General features: G+C 45.4%; 2 protein-coding genes across 2 annotated transcripts in view; both read right to left on the bottom strand.

Moving 5' to 3' along the window:
- Window positions 1–1,037: 1,037 nt before the first annotated feature.
- LOC130118164 (RIIa domain-containing protein 1) lies at window positions 1,038–9,308 on the bottom strand. Its single transcript, XM_056286543.1, has 4 exons — window positions 9,085–9,308; window positions 4,832–4,908; window positions 3,007–3,053; window positions 1,038–1,673 (listed from the first exon to the last, which is right to left on the bottom strand). The coding sequence occupies exons 1-4, from the start codon at window positions 9,166–9,168 to the stop codon at window positions 1,603–1,605; spliced, it is 279 nt and encodes a 92-aa protein (XP_056142518.1). The 5' UTR covers window positions 9,169–9,308; the 3' UTR covers window positions 1,038–1,602.
- Window positions 9,309–10,266: 958 nt separating this feature from the next.
- Window positions 10,267–18,997, bottom strand: part of il6r (interleukin 6 receptor) — a 30,091-nt gene continuing 21,360 nt past the window's right edge. The window contains exons 6-10 of the mRNA XM_056287039.1: window positions 18,008–18,149; window positions 13,542–13,588; window positions 12,872–12,932; window positions 11,410–11,512; window positions 10,267–10,833 (exon numbers count right to left, since the gene is read on the bottom strand). Of these exons, the coding sequence (XP_056143014.1) occupies window positions 10,560–10,833; window positions 11,410–11,512; window positions 12,872–12,932; window positions 13,542–13,588; window positions 18,008–18,149 (627 nt within the window). The 3' untranslated portion in view covers window positions 10,267–10,559. The remainder of the gene's footprint in view (window positions 10,834–11,409; window positions 11,513–12,871; window positions 12,933–13,541; window positions 13,589–18,007; window positions 18,150–18,997) is intronic.

Here is an 18,997-nt window from a genome sequence, read left to right on the forward strand (position 1 = left end):
AAAATGGCCTGGCCTGCTCCTCCACATCCACTCCCTTTTATGACCTATATAAGTCAACGATGACGGCCTCGCGTCCAGCAGCTGGAACACAACACAGCTGACCCGAGGCTTCACACGCTCTTCCTGCCATTTATATGGACACCAGAAATCAAAATCTGGTATGAAATGCAGACTAAAGGACTTAACACAAAAAGGAAACAAGGGGCGTCCACGTGGCATAGCGGTCTATTCCGCTGCCTACCAACACGGGGATCGGTGGTTCGAATCCCCGTGTTACCTCCAGCTTAGTTGGTCGTCCCTACAGACACAATTGGCCATGTCTGTGGGTAGGAAGCCGGATGTGGGTGTGTGTCCTGGTCGCTGCACTAGCGCCTCCTCTGTTCAGTCGGGGCACCTGTTCGGGGAGGAGGGGGAACTGGGGGGAATAGCGCTATGTCTCCCTGGTGAAACTCCTCACTGTCAGGTGAAAAGAAGCGGCGGGCGACTCCACATGTATGGGAGGAGGCATGTGGTAGTCTGCAGCCCTCCCCGGATCAGCAGAGGGGGCAGAGCAGCAACCGGGGCGGCTCGGAAGAGTGGGGTAATTGGCCGGATACATCTTTCCATCCATCCATTATCCAAACCTCTTATCCTGCTCTCAGGGTTGTGGCGATGCTGGAGCCTATCCCAGCAGTCATTGGGCGGCAGGCGGGGAGACACCCTGGACAGGCCGCCAGGCCAACACACACACACACACACACCTAGGGACAATTTAGTATGGCCGATTCACCTGACCTGCATGTCTTTGGACTGTGGGAGGAAACCGGAGCACCCGCAGGAAACCCACGCAGACACGGGGAGAACATGCAAACTCCACACAGAGCATGACCTGGGATGACCCCCAAGGTTGGACTACCCTGGGACTCGAACCCAGGACCTTCTTGCTGTGAAGCGACTTTGCTAACCACTGCGCCACCGTGCCGCCCTGGCTGGATACAATTGGGGAGGAAAGGGGGGGGGAGACAAAAACGAGTCTTAACCACAAAAAGCCATAAGCAGGTGATTGTTGCTTTATTATCCAAAAGTAACAGAGATTTTGAGGTTGCCATTTAAGACAGTATATCTACGTTAAAAAAAGAAGACAACAATCAAATGGACGGGTGGGACATATTTACACACAGAAAAAAGTAAATGATCAATAGATTTCCGTCACTGTATCACCTGATAACAACCATACGGTACACAAGCCCAGTCTCTCTTATTCCACGGAAGAAGCTGGCTAACAAATAAAACGCCACCTGCCTTGTAATATACTCACGGGATGTCCTTCTTTAATTAACACACCTTGATGACTCATTAGCAACAGGGACAAGTTTATGTCTTGCTATGTGGCTTGTTTAGCTAGCTGGCCTGGATGCGTCCCCAGTGAGCAGACTGTCACGGGCTCGCCGGTCCCAGCGACGGCAAAATGCTACCTACGGAGCAAGAGAAACCTGGGACACACAACTTGCACATGGTGACGTCATCATTCCACCTTAAACCACAAACTGTACCACAATGTAACGCTCTGTAGAAAAGATGCACAACACAAAGGCTTGCAGCACCGGAACGGTGTTTTCTGTTTCAGTCCTTATCCCTGTTTTCCTGCATTTTGGCACCAATAAGCACAGGGAGATCAGGGTTGGTGAAGTGACCTGAAATAGTAACAATAACAACAATAATTGGAAAAGCAGTAATGATAACAGAAATGTAAAAAAAAAAAGGTATTTATGGAGTACTTTTCAAAACATCCATCCATCCATCCATCCATCCATCCATCCATCCATCCATCCATCCATCTATCCATCCATCCATCCATCCATTATCCAAACCGCTTATCCTGCTCTCAGGGTCACGGGGATGCTGGAGCCTATCCCAGCAGTCATTGGGCAGCAGGCGGGGACACACCCTGGACAGGCCGCCAGACCATCACAGGGCCCACACACACACACACACACACATACACACCTAGGGACAATATAGTACGGCCGATCCACCTGACCTACATGTCTTTGGACTGTGGGAGGAAACAGGAGCACCCGGAGGAAACCCACGCAGACACAGGGAGAACATGCAAACTCCACACAGAGGACAACCCGGGACGACCCCCAAGGTTGGACTACCCTGGGGCTCGAACCCAGGACCTTCTTGCTGTGAGGCTAGGCTAACCATTGCGCCACCGTGCCGCCCCTTTTCAAAACAACTGTCACAAAACAAACGAATGAAGTAGGCCCACGTGGACAAAACAACAAAGAGGGTGTAATAAATGGATGTAGGACGAGAATAAGGACAAGTGGCCTAAACAGACGACAAGGAGTAAGAACACAAAACGATTACATAAGATGACAAAAATCGCAGTTTATACAACGTTTTTTAGGGATTTTTTTTTAAAAAGATGGCCCAGTCACCGCTTGTCATGAATCTGAACCTGGAGACAGAAGGAAGGAACTCTCCAGATGTCGGGCTCCACTGAGTCTGTTGTGCATTCTGGAGCGAGAACTAGGTGAGCTTTAAAAGTGACCAGTAAAAATATACCATATCTAAAATTTGCAAGCAGCCATTTTAATGAGGGCAAACATTTCTTTACACTCTCCAGTAGCCTTGCAGCATCATTTTGAGGTAGCTGGAGGTGTGATGCCTCCTTTTGGGGAAGGCACATACAGAGAAAGTTACAGAAAACCAATATGCAGAGGACAGGAAGAGATGGAATCGGATGATCCACTGTGGCGACCCCTAACGGGAGCAGCCAAAAGTAGTAGTAGTAGTAGTAGTACTGGGTTGATACATGTACAAGTTTGTGTACATGTGTGTTAAAGAGACTAGTGATGTAGTGAATGAAAACAACTGGATGGTGAGACACATAAATACAACAGCTAACATGATACACGGACGTGTGTGTGTGTGTGTGTGTGTGTGTGTGTGTGTGTGTGTGTGTGTGTGTGTGTGTGTGTGTGTGTGTGTGTGTGTGTGTGTGTGTGTACAGCTCACCTGCTGCAAACTCCCGAATGTCAGCAGGCCTCTTAAGACACACATCTCTGTGAGAAGATGACATAAAGTTAGAGGAGATGTGCTGGAATGGACAGTGGTATAATGCCAGTGTTTGAAAGCTAAAATTCAGTAGGAAAGGTGATGATTTCTCAATGAACTTAAAGGTACTATGTGTAGTTCTATTTGAATCCTGTCTTCTCGTTCAGCAGTGTGAGTAATCACAACAAATCGAGGCAAGCAAAACATTCATTCATTCAACTTCAGCCGCTTCTCCGGGGTCGGGTCGCGGTGGCAACGAGCTAAGTAGGGCACTCCAGATGTCCCTCTCCCCAGTAACACTCTCCAGCTCCCCATCCCAAGGTGTTTCCAAGTCAGATTGGACATGTAGTCCCTTCAGCAAGTTCTGGGTCTACCCCAGGGTCTCCTCCCAGTTGGCCGTGCACGGAAAACCTCCATAGGAAGGCGCCCAGGAGGCATCCTGATCAGATGCCCGAACCACCTCAACTGGCTCCTTTTGACGTGAAGGAGCAGCGGCTCTACTCCGAGCTCCCTCCGGATGTCCGAGCTCCTCACCCTATCTCTAAGGCTGAGCCCAGACAACCTACAGAGGAAACTCATTTCAGCCGCTTGTATCCGCGATCTCACGCTTTCGGTCACTACCCAAAGCTCATGACCATAGGTGAGGGTTGGGATGAAGATTGACTGGTAAATTGAGAGTTTTGCCTTCTGACTCAGCTCCCTCTTCACCACAACGGTCCGGTACAACGTCCGCATTACTGCTGATGCTGCACCAATCCGCCTGTCAATCTCCCGCTCCATCCTACCCTCACTCGTGAACAAGACCCCGAGATACTTGAACTCCTTCACTTGAGGCAACAACTCATCCTCAACCCGGAGGGAACAATCCACCATTTTCCGGTAGAGAACCATGGTCTCAGACTTGGAGGTGCTGACTCTCATCCTGGCCATTTCACACTCAGCTGCAAACCGCCCCAGTGCACGCTGGCGTTCTGATGAAGCCAACAAAACCACGGGAGCAAGCAAAACAAACTAACTCAAATAGTAACGTGGCCTTAAGATGATATCTGCCATGGTCGAAGGTCCTTAGTAGCTATCGTCTGTTGCTAAGGCACAGACAACAAGTTTCATACTTTGCTGAGGACTGTTACTGCAAGCCAAGTCTTTTTTACCTTGTCTCAGTTGGTACCATTCAGCAACTCCTGACACCTACTTATCATATTATGTGTCAGTAAAGCCAGACTATTACACACAGCATCATGTGTGAACAACAATGTTTAATACAGGTGTTGCACTGACTTTGTGGTAAGGATGGAGGCTGAATGCAAAACAGAAAAGGGCATGCGTGAATGGAAACCGGTTTATGATTCTGCTGACTCGTCTTATTTGTTTCTTTTTAGACACCTAAAAACATAAATATTGTCTATTAATGACCTATCATGAACCAGGCAAATATAAAAACTTCCTAAGAAATGAAAGAACCATGACTTTTGTTTCTGGTTTGTCTGTTGATAATCTCATTGCTGCTTCATTAACAGTGATGTGAAGAGGGCTGACTTGTGGACCTGTGGAATTTGTTTGAGCTTTGATATTCAAATCAGGACGTTGGGATGGAAGTTTGTCTCCTGATGGCATAATGTTAGGCCAATTTCCCTTTTGTTCCGGGCTTTGGCTATGCTTCAGACTGACTGACCGTGGTCAGACTGAAGGTTGTGAGCGTACAGTCTGTACGCAAGGCTTGTTGTGTATTTGGATGTGTTTGGAACCTTGCTAAAGCTACTGGCAGAGCAGAAGAGAGGGAGCAAACCTGAGGAATTCACTTAGCAGCACCTCCACTTCTGGATGTGACCTCAAATACTTTTCATTCTCGATTCTCGTTTTGATCTGAAATTCAAGCACAGCACAGATTCTGCTTTCTTAGCATTTACCTTGACAAATGCACATACAACCAATGAAATCCCAACACAACACGCTAGGTAGAATAGAATAGAATCACTTTATTTGTTCAATGAGAAATTCATACGTAGAGCTAGTAGCCAATTTGAAACAAACTATACTAACAAATTTTGCAAATATATCATGATAATGAATAATATTTAGCTATAATTACATTTTAATTCATAAGTTATAATAATACTGAGAAATTAGGCTAATATGATAATACTGTTGCACAAAAATAAAAGTTATATTGAAATACTATACTACTAATATGGTGTTTCTATTCAAAATATATTGTAATATGTTTAGAAGGCATTTTGGGCTGCAAGGAACTTCAATGCTCTGCCCCATTAAGTCAAATCACATGTTCATTCCCTCCTGTACAGACCCTGCATTTACTTTATGGTTTAACAAAGGGATTAGATCAATCCATAATCTAAACATACTAGAAGACATATTTGCGTCTTTTCCTCAATTATCCAAAGTCTATGACTTACCTAAGAACCACTTCTTTCGTTATTTACAGATCAGGAGTTTTGTACAAAAGACATACAACTCATTTCCAAACAAACCCATAAAATCACACGTCGACCATATCCTGGACTTGAATTCAGACCATAGAGGGTTGACATCCCAGATTTATGAGTTCACTAACAACATCAATCCACATTCCATGGAAATTTAAAACTGGCCTGGAACTCTGATCTTGGAATAGCTTTAAGAGATGACCAATGGGACTCTATTTTAGATTTGATACACACATCGTCTCTGTCTGCTAAACATGGCTTAATACAAACAAAAGTTGTACACAGAGTACATTTTACTAATGCTAGATTGGCAAAGATTTATCCAAACATTGAGCCTTTATGCCCTCGATGTAGAGGCCAGCCGACAGATTTAATCCACATGTTTTGGCTGTGTCCGAATCTCTCCACCTTTTGGATGAGAATTTTCAAAGCCTTTAGTGAGATGTTTGAAATCCAATTTGACCCTGACCCAATCTGTGCTCTCTTTGGTTTAGCATCACAGCAATCTGGCAATCTCTTACCAAATAAAGCCCATGTGATCGTAGCTTTCACCACATTGCTTACGAGACGTTTGATCCTCTTAAAATGGAAACAACACACTCCTCCATCCTTTTCTCACTGGGTCAAAGATGTTATGCATTTCTTAAATTTAGAGAAAATTAAATACACACTAAAAGGGTCATCTGGAACCTTTGCTAAGATATGGAGGCCCTTTCTGGGTTTCTATGGCTCTCTACAGGAACCCCTTGAAAGAGTAGGGCAGAAGCCTTAAATGTCCTATTAAAGAAATCGGCATCCCCAACTCCCATTTTTTTGTTGTTTTGTTTTGTTTTCCATGTTTGTTTTTGTTTTTTTCCTTTCCCCCCTTCATCTTTTCTTCCTTTTGTTTGAATAATTAATACAGTTATTTGATTATCTTATGTTTTCCCTTCTTTACCTAAATGTATTCTGTAACCTGTGATCCTATGAGTGGGTGGGTGGTTGGGTTGGTAGTGATGGGAATGGGGTTTTCAATTTGTTAATACATGTGATGAATAATACTTTGTATCTGGGGATGAGTAGCTGATTTGACATTATACATGTTTTGTAATACTTGTGGGATAAAACTTTTGAAAATCAATAAAATATATTTCCAAAAAAATACTTAACTATCCAAAAAAATAAATATATATATATATATATTGTAATACTGACATGCTACAAATATACAGGGGAAAGCGACCCAATTAAGGCCCTTGTACTATATAAATAATATCCATCCATCCATCCATTATCTGAACCGCTTATCCTGCTCTCAGGGTCACGGGGATGCTGGAGCCTATCCCAGCAGTCATTGGGCGGCAGGCGGGGAGACACCCTGGACAGGCTGCCAGGCCATCACAGGACCCACACACACACACACACACACACATACCTAGGGACAATTTAGTAGTGTCTTTGGACTGTGAGAGGAGACCAGAGCCCCCAGAGGAAACCCACGCAGACACGGGGAGAACATGCAAACTCCACACAGAACGACTCCTAAGGTTGGACTACCCCGGGCCTCGAACCCAGGACCTTCTTGCTGTGAGGCGACCGCGCTAATCACTGTGCCACTCTCAAGAGATGACGTTGCTTTTAAAATGTTTGCCAATGTTCATTGACACTTTTTGAACCAGCTACAGGCCATTCAACCCCTTGTGTTTCCTCACAGGAGCATTTTAAAAGAGAAGACAGGCTGTGCACACTAGCAATAGGCTTGGCCTGTACTTTTTAGTGACGTTGAAAACTTGGATGAATCCTGTTTGAAAAGTTGTAAAAAACAGTTGCAGCCCAAGCCGTGAGATGAATTAAGCTGTAAAAGATAAAACAGCGCAAGTGTTTCTCATAACGCAGAGCTGCCGTTTTCTCGTTTGTTTCTTATATTTCAATGAACTGTGGCCAGAATGTAAAAACAAGCTGTGGTGTAAGGATGGAGTCTGTATTCCTTCACTTTCGTTGATATTTGGTCAAATTATGTATTTTCAATCAGTAAAAGATGACATATTTCATAAAGTTACACACATGGGGTTATAAAACGATTCCATGACAAATGCTCACAAGACCAATGCTCACAAGACAAATGCTCACAACACTAAAAGAAAAAGAAACAAATGCTCACAAATCGTCTATATAAGAAATTGGTTGGCAAAAGACTCTATAGACACTGCTTTAAAATCTCTTAATCAGGTCACTGTGATCCCTATTACTTGCTTAGACCTATGTGATATTTCTTGTGACATGCAACAGACTGTTCAATGGAATATTTTTCCATGAATAAAGGTTAATTAAGATTATGTATTACCAAACAGTAATTGATAGTCTCATTACCATGATTATCTGTAAGATCACCATTTCGTTTGTCAGGGAGATGTGATCCCTCTCACATGCTCAGGCCTATGTGATATGTCTTATGTGACATGCAACAGAATGTTCAGTTGACTTTTTGAAAAATAAAGATTGTAAAACAGTTTGTGAGCATTTGTCTCTTTTTCTATTAGTATTGTGAGCATTTGTCTTTTGAGCATTTGTCCGCACACCTTATAGCAGTGGTTCTAAACCTTTTTGGGGTCCTGGACCCCCTGCGTATTTTTGATCTACCCTGAGGACCCCTTCACCTGATCTTGGGGGAGGGGGGTTGCAATTTGATAGAAACAGTAGAAACTGCATTTTAAATTGCATTATAGCATTTATTCACTCTTTGGGGCAAAAATAAGAGCTTTCAGTTGTAACTTAGATATAGTTAACAAAACAGAATTCTTATGCAGTAACTTTCAGATATATGTAACAAAACAGAATATGTATTCAGTAACTTTCAGATATATGTAACAACAGAATCTTTATGCAGTAACTTTTAACAGTGCAAACGGGAGCGAGATCTCTCATTAAAATACAATAAATTACACTTGTGAAACAGATGTAATTAGAGAAAAAAGTCCTGTTACCCTTTATAGTTTAGGCAGATAAAGGTCTCAGTCACATTTGAGTAAAATAATCCTATTTCTATCAATGTCATAGGATCTTTTTTTTAAAGATGTTTTATTTTCACGGACCCCTTGCAATTACACCACGGACCACTAGGGGTCCGCGGACCCCCGGTTGAGAAACACTGCCTTATAGAACACGTGGGCTAGCTTAAACGCTACAGGTGTGCCCTTTGAACCCATCCCGGGCCTTTGACGTTCACAGACGAATTCAGAGTATTCACCTCATTAACCCCTCGACAAACTCTGACCGAGGTGTTCGGATGAGAGATTAATCCTTCATTTTATGTCCCATTTACGGGGCACAAATGTAAGAAAAAGACGGAGAAAGGAAGGTTCCGGTGGGCCGCTTGCGGGCCTTCGAAGCGGGGCTTTTGTTTTCGGGATGGCGGGCAAACGGCGTTCCGGCCCAACGGAACATTTTCCGGGACTGTTGGGGTGTCGGAATAATGGGCCGTCGGAACAATGGCGATCCCCCCCCCCCCCGGCTCGGCGCGGTCGTTTATATGTTTGTTATTTTATGTTTGTCCCCCCCCCCCACCCCCAAGTTAGCTAACGGTGCTAATGCTAACCAGGGTAAAATCCGTCGTTACCTTGAACTGTCGTAGTTTCTCCCGCTGCTCGGCGCTCAGCGCGCCCGGGTCCAGTTGTTCCGACCCTCCTCCTTCCCCAGCCATCACTTAGCTGGTAACGCCACGAATTTAACGTCTTATACGGTCTTTTATTTTACAAAATGTAATGCTGCGTATTTGGCAGACCGAGAATTATACCGTTCAGTCCACCAGATCAGCGCTACCGGCTTTAAAGCGCTCACCTGTTGTTGACGCCGGTTCCATGGCAACATCCTCCCGCAGTTACAGCATTGTCCGCATGGTGGCGGTAAACGGCAGAATCGGGAGGCGCAGCCCTGCGCCGGCTGCAGATGGCATCTGGGAGGAATGCGGATTTCAAAACCGACGTGAGGGTCCAAGGACAGGATGTCGTCTTGCTATAAAGGCCAATGTGTGATTTGTGATATCGGGTTATACAAACAAAGCTGTGACAGGAAGCAGCGGACTGATTGGACGTTTCAGCAAAGATTAAGTTTAACTACCTCTGAAATCTGAGACAAGATGGACCTCAGCGAATCGCCCCTGAAGTGGTTACAGTAAGGAGAAGAAACAGGTGGGGGCATCAAGGGCAGGCAGGACTGGTGGTGACAAGGTAACGGAAACCACTTCCTGCCCAGACAGCAAAGAAACTTTGGCCCAAATATGGCCCACATCTGCAGTTATCTTACAGCCCACACTTGGCCTCGAATAACGGCGTCGACTCAGGGCGAGTGCAGCTGCCTCAACTCAGCCGCAGGTCCACGTTACACGGCCCACATCTGAACCACATACTATGTGCTGTAATCCAAGTCAAGCCCGGTTCATTACATTTGGGCCATGTCGGGCCCACACAACGCTTGCCGTAACCCAAGTCAGGCCCAGCTTATGACATTTGGGCCACATCTGGCCCATAGAAGAGTTGCCAGTGCCGTAACTGCACTGTAAGTACCAAAAGTGCCCCAGATTAGGCCCAAATATAGATCCCATCTTGGTTCTGGTTGGTTCACACGCATAGTAGACATGACCACGGTTCATGTTATCGTTCCTATCATCCCAAACCTTGCACTGAAATACCAGGATGCTTTGGAGGCAGGAGATGTGTAATGACTATTTAATCAATCCCAACAATTATATACAAAAACAACAAACATTACAGACATTACATCAAAAAATGTACATGTAATTTATCAACACTGTTCAGCTATGGACTGTTTTAACGGCAGAAAGTAGCTTATAAATATTTTTCCATTCTCAAATAACTGGGAAAAACCCCCCCAATAAATTTAATGAGGTATTTCTGGTATATGTGTGTGAGTCTATGGTTGTGTATTTTTTTAACGACAGAAATGGAGAGAATTCATTCGTTTCCTTGTGCTGGCTGCAGTAGCACCAAAACACAAAATGAACCATGCTGGTGACTAAGGGTTGTTTCACATGACCTGGCCGGCTCGTTTAGGAACAGGATATTGGGGCGTAACCTAACAGCTGTTCTCTTCTTCACAGTAGGTTGTCTGGACCAGGAAGTAGCTTTCATTGTTGAATTGCATGGTCTCATTCACCCCCTCCGACCTCCCCTCTTCTCCATTTTCTTCCACTTCATTTGGTAAAGGCTCTTTGTAACGTGGATGGGTAAATGTCACCAAGGCCTGTCCTTCTTGAGGTGTTGGAGCTGGTTCTGGGACCGGTGAGGAGACTCTGCATTTGGTGAACACACTTACTTTTTGTAGTTTAGAGACAAACTTCTTCTTATGTCTGAAACAGAGAGAGAGAGAGAGAGAGAACTTCATATGAGAGAGGGTTGGGATGTTTCCCAGATAGCATCCGGATGTGGGCCACTTCAGGCAATGATGCAGCACTGATGGCCTTCTTCTGGCCCTGACAAAATGGATGTGAGCCTGAAGTGGCCCACATGTATAATAGCAAATATGGCCCAAATATGCCAAATCAAATGTGGGCCTATTTTGGCAAAGATGCGGTGCTCTTGGCAACATGTAATCTGGATGTGACCCTGAAGTGGCTCGTGTGGTAAATGGTGAATATGGCCCAAATATCACAAAACAAATATGGGCCACCTTTGGCAAATATGTGGCACATGCAGCATTGCTATGGCTTGGTTCTGGCCCAGATCTGGCAAACAGGAGCGGACCGCCCAAGTGCCATCATTCCACGCGGTATGTGGGCCGGATGAAATGTCGGGTGTGGGACGGGTCTGGGCCACAGCAATTTTGTTATCTGGGTTGACCAGGACAACATTTTGCAGCAAGTAATTTGCTTAAGACGCGAAGATTTTGGGTCCGTTGTTGCAACGGGGAACACAGAGGCAGTTACCTGAATACGTAGGCAGCCAGGATGACCGACAGGAGACCACACAATGCAGAGATCCACAGAGCATTTTGCCACACCTCCCCCGCTCCATCTTCCTCTTCAAAGACTGGGGTAAAGTCAGAGAGGGAACGGAGAGCAAGAAGGGGGATGAGGAAGAGGATGGGGGAAGAGTAGACATTTCATTTTGAGAAGTCATGGTGGACCTGGACTGGTGAAATACGACACGTGTGTGTGTGTGTGTGTGTGTGTGTGGGTGAGTCTGTGTGCATGCATGTGGGATAGGTGTGTTGAGACAGTTTCCTGTGGCGTGTGTCGTTTTTGAGCCTCGGTTACTTCAGCTTCCTGTTCACACCCGGAGGAGGAGAGGGGACGTGAAACCCTAAACTACCTTTTTTCAGCGGTTACAGTCTTGACATTAAATGGCCTAATGGAGTTTTCCTCCATTTTCTGTGAACATTTACTAATCGCTAACTAGTGGCTGAAAAATCTTGTCGACACGATGGCATTCCACAGCTATTCTTTGCATCTCGTGTAAGTGAAAAATGTGGACATTTCTTATCAGCGTAACAGAAAAAGAAAAAGAAAACCTAAACTATACACCCTGAAACTCCTCTGTCCAACTTCAGAAGACAAAAAAAGAAAAGGTTTGTGGTGTGTGGATGCTGCTTTCCAGGGTGTAGAAGCACCTCTGGCGCTTTTTGCAGGACAGACCTGTCAATCAAGGCAGACACGCCCCCAAAATGCCTTTTTATTTATTATCCTTAATTTATTTTTAGTGGAACAATAATTAACTAAAGTCACCACCTTCACACTGTGTGCCAGACTCTTAACTAGCGATTGAGAGTCCAACTACTTGTAAAAAAAATAAAAATAATAATAATACTGACTTTCTAGTATTTGTAGGTATAAATTGGGAATTCCCTAACTGACTTACACTGGGGAATTTTTTTGGAGCCAGTCGTGAATAATCACCCCAACTGTTAACGACTTTCTGAAGCGGCTTAATGAGGATGGGAGAGCTCTCTGTGGCATACGACCCTGACTTGACCCAGCCGACTCAGTTTCACTCTCCACTGTAAACCCTGTTACCAGAAATACATAAGCTGCATACATGAGGGTGGTGGCGTGATTCGTGCTGTGAGTCACACTACCACCACCCAATCCCCACCTGAAAGTTACTCCCAAAATGAGGACGGGGTAGAGATGGGCGTTTACCTGTCCCTTCTGTTCTTCTTGTTTACTCTGTGTGTCCCTCTCTGTCTGTCTGTCTGTCTCCCTCTCTGTCTGTCTGTCCCTCTGTCTGTCTCTCTCTGTCGCTCTCTCTCTGTTTGTCTGTCTGTCTGTCTGTCTGTCTGTCTGTCTGTCTGTCTGTCTCTCTCTCTCACACACACACACACACACACACACACAGTGTATAGTTCAAAAACGCCTGTAATATACTTTCAACATTCCACATGTATCTCACCAGCATATGTGACATCATCGGCTCCAGAGCCTTCCGTGTCATCGTAGAACGGATACACTGGCTGAAAGAAAAGAATGCGGTGAACGCGAGAGAAATGATGGCGCCGCACAGGTCAGATTGCAATAAATATGAAGAAAGTCACACAAGTGGATATACATAGAGATGGTGCAAGAGGTGTGTGTGTGTGTGGGGGGGGGGATACCAGGAGAAGTTTGAAAACCAGATTCCAAATGTTCTACTCCTTGATGAGAAAGAACAATGGCTACTTATTTTAGGAGAGGGCCAAAGGTCACACCTTGCAGCACAATGTGTCAGAATGCCATAGCCCAGGGGTCAGTGAGTGACCACAACACTGTCAGTTACTATTTCAATTACTGTTAATTACTGTTCAAATACTATTCTATATTTCTACCAGTTCTACCTATTCCTTTTTCCATTTACTTTGATTTTTTTAATTTTTGTAATACTCTATTAACCTATTTCACTGTCACCTGATTTGGCAATATTGTAATGTATGCAGTCATGCCAATAAAGCATCACTGAATTGAACTGAAAACGAGAACGAGAGAGAGAGAGCGAGTGAGTAAGAGAGAGAGAGAGAAAGAGTGAGTGCGAGAGAGAGAAAGCGAGAGAGAGCGCAATCAAGCAATAGAGCGAGAGAGAGACTTACCGTTGTGGGAGAAAGATCATCATTGAATAACACAGATGGCCCTTGAGCTGAGGGAGGAGACACCGACACACACAAACACACACACACACATATATATATATATATACATATATATATAAAACACAGATAACATGTTATCATGAGGCCTGACAAACGACATGTCTCTCAGACAGGAAAATAGTTTGGCTTTACATTTTGTGGACTGCAAAAAGAAGGCACACATTGTACATATTGCACATGTTGTATTGCAGGTCTTGCACATATTGATATTGTATTGCATGTATGTCGAATGCAGTGTATGAGCTTATGCATATATTCAGATATATTTTCTGGACACAGCACCAGCTGATGGTTCTTAAAAAGGGCAGATGTGAAGTTAGGTCACAAATAAAGAGAAGTTAAAGGTCAATGAACCAAAACAGGAACGAGAATTCACAAAACCCAATAGACGGACAGACAGGCAGGCAGACAGATATATAGATAGACAGACAGACAGATAGATAGATAGACAGACAGACAGACAGATAGACAGACAGACAGTGTTTTTATGTATGCATGGAGAAACCTGCAACTGTTTTGTTACTCGAGCATCCTATCTTGGAATCGTATCTAAATATTACAGCTCATTTGCCATAACCAACTGTTTTCTAAATTATCAAAAATATTAAATATAATAACACCTCTGAATTATGCTTTTCCAAGATAGTGATTCAAGCATACATTTTCATCCACTTCACTCACGTTTCTAGAATTTATTATAGACTCAAATTTCTTGGTGGCACTTGATGTCTTCAGTTTATCGACTCGTTCATCATCGGCACTTTCTTGATCCAATTCAGGGTCACAGGGGGGCAAGCGTTTGGCACAAGGGAGGCAGACACCTGGTCTCTCAGGCTCGCACACCATTCAAACCTATGTGCAATTTTAGACTCTCCAATTCAACATGCATGTCTTTAGACCAGGGCTCACTTAGCGAACCACGGTCCGGGCCCGGCCCGAACAAGAAGAAGAAGAAGAAGAAAGAAGAGAGTCACTTTATCTGACATTGTATTCTTGCAGCAGTGTTCACTGCATGTAACCCATCCTATTGTATAGGAGCAGTGGGCAGCTGTAGCACCCGGGGACCAACTCCAGTTCTTCTTTCCTTTGCCTTGCTCAGGGGCACAGACAGGAGTATTCACCCTAACATGCGTGGAGGAAACCCACGCAGACATGGGGAGAACATGCAAACTCCACACAGAAAGGACCTGGGACGGCCTGGGATTCGAACCCAGGATCTTCTTGCTGTGAGGCAACAGTGCTAACCACTGGGCCACCGTGCTGCCCACTGTGTCAATGGTTGCATCTAGACCACGACCCATTTCTAATAAATTATTGAGAAATTTATAATGTTGTCAACGGATTCCAGTGCAACTTGTCCAGTTTTTACGGTGCTGTTTAAGGAAAACAGGGAGGCCTCAGGCCAATCACACGCAGTTATTTTTTTCCCCTCCCTTTTTGTCCCCAATTGTATCTGGCCAATTACCCCACTCTTCCGAGCTGTACCAGTCGCTGCTCCCTCTGCCGATCCGGGGAGGGCTGCAGCCTACCACATGCCTCCTCCGGTACATGTGGCGCCACCGGCCACTTCTTTTCACTTGACAGTGAGGAGTTTCACCAGGGAGACGTAGCGCGTGGGAGGATCACACTATTCCCCCCCAGTTCTCCCTCTCCCGACCGACCAGAGGAGTCGCTAGGGCGGCGACCAGGACACATAACCACATTCGGCTTCCCACCCGCAGACAAGGCCAATTGTGTCTGTCTGTACGGATGCCCGGCCAACATGTGGGTATTTAAATCACACGGTTCACGCACCTCTGCCGATCAATGCGATTTCTCTGACAGTCAGCGATAGAAAGAGGGGAGCGAGAGAAATTAATGCAAGAGAGAAAAACGAACCACATGTAGTAGATCTGGGTGGGAGGAGTCATTTCAAGTTAATGGGATGTTTACTTAAGGGAGGAACTGGGTCGGAGTCAGTGACGGAGAGCGAAACTGGAAATGAGAACGAGGACGGGAGAGGGTTTGAAAATTTAAAAAAAAGGAGGAGGAATACATCAGCGATTCTCGTCAGTCACCGGGAACGGAGAGGTATCTCGTTGGGATGATAGCCGTGTCAAAAGAAGACGGGATTTTCAAGGACCCACGTTAGGTCGCAAAGTTTGTAGGGGGAAAACTTGGAGATGTACAATCGATCAGGATAACTAGAAGTGGGATTTTTATCACTGATCATATCTCAAAGCGTCAGAGAGATAGGGTCCTTCGAATCGAGATATTTAGAAGTCTGTGTGACTTGCTTCCAACTCGGATTAAAAGCAAAGAAGAAGGGAGTGAGTGATAAGTGCCGTGCCACTGTCAATAGAGGCTGAGTCATTTCAGGATGTTGTCAGTGTGTGTGGGGGACAAGAACAATGATGAGAATCTGAGAAGGGGAGGAGGAGTAATTCTTTGTGTTTGACCTTTGAAGGGGAATTACCAGAAAGTGTACCTTGATTATGTGAGCTACAGGGTGAGGACATATGAGAGAGCTCCTCTCAGATGTTTTTTTTTGTCAAGAAAATGGACATGTTGCTGAAGAAGAAGAACGCAAGAAGAAGAAGAAGAACGCAATTGAGAGGACAGAATGGCAAAATCAAAAATGAGAAAAGTAGAAACAGAAAATGGGGCAGCACGGTGGTTAGTGCTGTCGCCTTGCAGCAAGAAGGTGCTGGGTTCGAACTCCGGGGTTGTCCAACCTTGGGGGTCATCCCGGGTGGTCCTCTGTGTGGAGTTTGCATGTTCTCCCCGTGTCTGCATGGATTTCCTGCGGGTGCTCCGATTTCCTCCCATAGTCCAAAGACATGTAGGTCAGGTGACTCGGCTGTACTAAATTGTCCCTAGGTTTGAACGTGTCGGTCCTGCAATGGACTGGCGGCCTGTCCAGGGTGTTTCTCAGCATTCCACTCAATGACTATTGGGACAGGCTCTAGCATCCTGTGACCCTAATTAGGATAAGCGGCTGGGAAAATGGATGGATGGACATAGAAAATTGTTCAAGACTGAATGGACAGAGTAACACGCCTTCATTCCTCCAGAAGCGAGTGCCAAACCAGTCTACCTCAGAGAGGCACTTGGAAAAAGCGGCAGTTTGAAGAGCCACTACGAGACAAAGCACAGATCATTTGAGAAAAACCTAAACACAGAAATCAGAGGTGAAGGCACTGAAAAATATATGAACTCAGAGTGCACCATGATGATCGGTCCAACCCACCACACTCCTCTCCCATTCATTAACAGCCAAGCGATGTGTGAACAAACACTCACTGAAACGTTGCGTGGATTCAGGATAATAATACATTTTATTTGTATAGCACCTTTCTTTGTCAGACTGACAGGGGAATTGTTAAAGAGTGCATGGGCACATGCTGGACCACCACTGATTGATCTCCAAGCAAATACTGCACTAAGAGTATTTTGTAGTAACTGACCCTACCTCTTTCTGGCTACAGACCGTGTCTGAGAGTCTTTACTTGGTTTAACCAAAGTAGCACTACACACATTGGCCATGTTTGGCTCCTCAACTACGAACATCATTAAAACAAAATATCGTTCCAGACTCACCAATGACCACCTACATATCCATCCATCCATTCATTATCCAAGCCGCTTATCCTACTCAGGATCGCAGGATGCTGGAGCTTATCCCAGCAGTCATTGGGCGGCAGGCGGGGAGACACCCTGGACAGGCTGCCAGTCCATCACAGGGCCAACACAATCACACCTAGGGACAATTTAGCATGGCCAATTCACCTGACCTACATGTCTTTGGACTGTGGGAGGAAACCAGAGCCCCCGGAGGAAACCCACACAGACACGGGGAGAACATGCAAACTCCACACAGAGGACGACCCGGGACGACCCTCAAGGTTGGACTATCGCGGGGCTCAAACCCAGGACATTCTTGCTGTGAGGCGACCACGCTAACCACTGCGCCACCGTGCCGCCCCACCTACATATATGTCCATGAGAATGGCACTGACTCCATTCCAGCCTAGATTTAAACTACTGGCAAGACAAGCAAAAACTCATTTCTCTCACTAAACGAGGAAGTGAGAATGGGAAGTGGGGCCAAAAAAGGAGAGAGAAAAAGAAGAAGAAAAAAGGACCTTCAAGCTGTGTTACAAAGTTATTTGTTCAAATGAAGCCCATTCTCTCACTAAACAAAGATAAGTGAAGCAGGAGAAAAGTGCAGCAGAAATGAGACATTAAAGCTGTGTTGTATTTTTCTCATGCTCCTGCTTTAGACTGTGGAAAGAAACCGTGGTTCTTGCAAACATGAGGGCGGAGGTGGTGGTGGCGGCTTAGGGCTGACCCCCGTAGGATATGAACTCTGGTTTGGGTAAGTGTGTGTTTGTGTGTGTGTGTGTGAGTGTGAGTGTTTTAACTACCTGTCCAACTGCGTGCATAGACAGGTGTGCTCCAGTTACTCCAGAGACCATCGTACTCGTCCTTGGCTCTAAGCTTTATTATGTACTCCACACCAGGCAACGCATCGGTGATGGTGTAGAAAGTGTTTTTGGTAACCTCGTTCTACAACGCACCAGGCATACACAGGCAACCACACAGACAGACACATACACACACATACACAAAAGATTTTTAAAAATACAAACAAATGTTGGTGTTGTAAAACAAAATGACTGACAAATGGTCCTTCGCACACTAGTTTTGTGTCACTACCAGGAAAGGCTAATGAACTGAACCAATGAACTGAGTTAGACAGCACATGCACACACCCCAGATAACAAAATTGTTGTGGCCCGGACCCGTCCCATACCAACACTTTCATCCGGCCCACGTATCGTGTAGAATGATGGCACTTGGGCGGCCCGCTCCTGTTTGCCAGGTCTGGGCCAGAACCAAGCCATAGCAATGCTGCATGTGCCACATATGTGCCAAAGGTGGCCCATATTAGTGTTGTGATATTCGGGCCATATTCACCATTTACCACACGGGCCACTTCAGGGTCACATCCAGATTACATGTTGCTGAGAGCACCGCATCTTTGCCCAAAAAAGGCCCACGTTTGATTTGGCATATTTGGGCCATATTCGCTATTACACATGTGGGCCACTTCAGGCTCACATCCATTTTGTCAGGGCCAGAAGAAGGCCATCAAGTGCCGCATCACTGCCTGAAGTGGCCCACATCCGGATGCTATCTGGGGTCGTGACATGCCCCTTGATTTGCTGATCCATCCATTCATCCATTATCCAAACCACTTATCCTGCTCTCAGGATCACGGGGATGCTGGAGCCTATGCCAGCAGTCATTGGGCGGCAGGCAGGGAGACACCCTGGACAGGCCGTCGGGGCATCACAGGGCTCGCTCACACACTCACACTCACACCAGCATTAAAACAACAATCTAAATGTAAA

This window comes from Lampris incognitus, chromosome 9 (assembly GCF_029633865.1).
Source record: "Lampris incognitus isolate fLamInc1 chromosome 9, fLamInc1.hap2, whole genome shotgun sequence".
NCBI lineage: Eukaryota > Metazoa > Chordata > Actinopteri > Lampriformes > Lampridae > Lampris > Lampris incognitus.

Coding starts and splice junctions, on each gene's coding strand:
- LOC130118164 (XM_056286543.1), bottom strand. CDS start 9,168: ATGGCTGGGGAAGGAGGAGGGTCGGAACAACTGGACCCGGGCGCGCTG. Junction 3,054..4,831: donor CTGCTAAGTGAATTCCTCAG/GTTTGCTCCCTC, acceptor ATCTTCTCACAG/AGATGTGTGTCTTAAGAGGC. Junction 1,674..3,006: donor CATTCGGGAGTTTGCAGCAG/GTGAGCTGTACA, acceptor TTACTATTTCAG/GTCACTTCACCAACCCTGAT.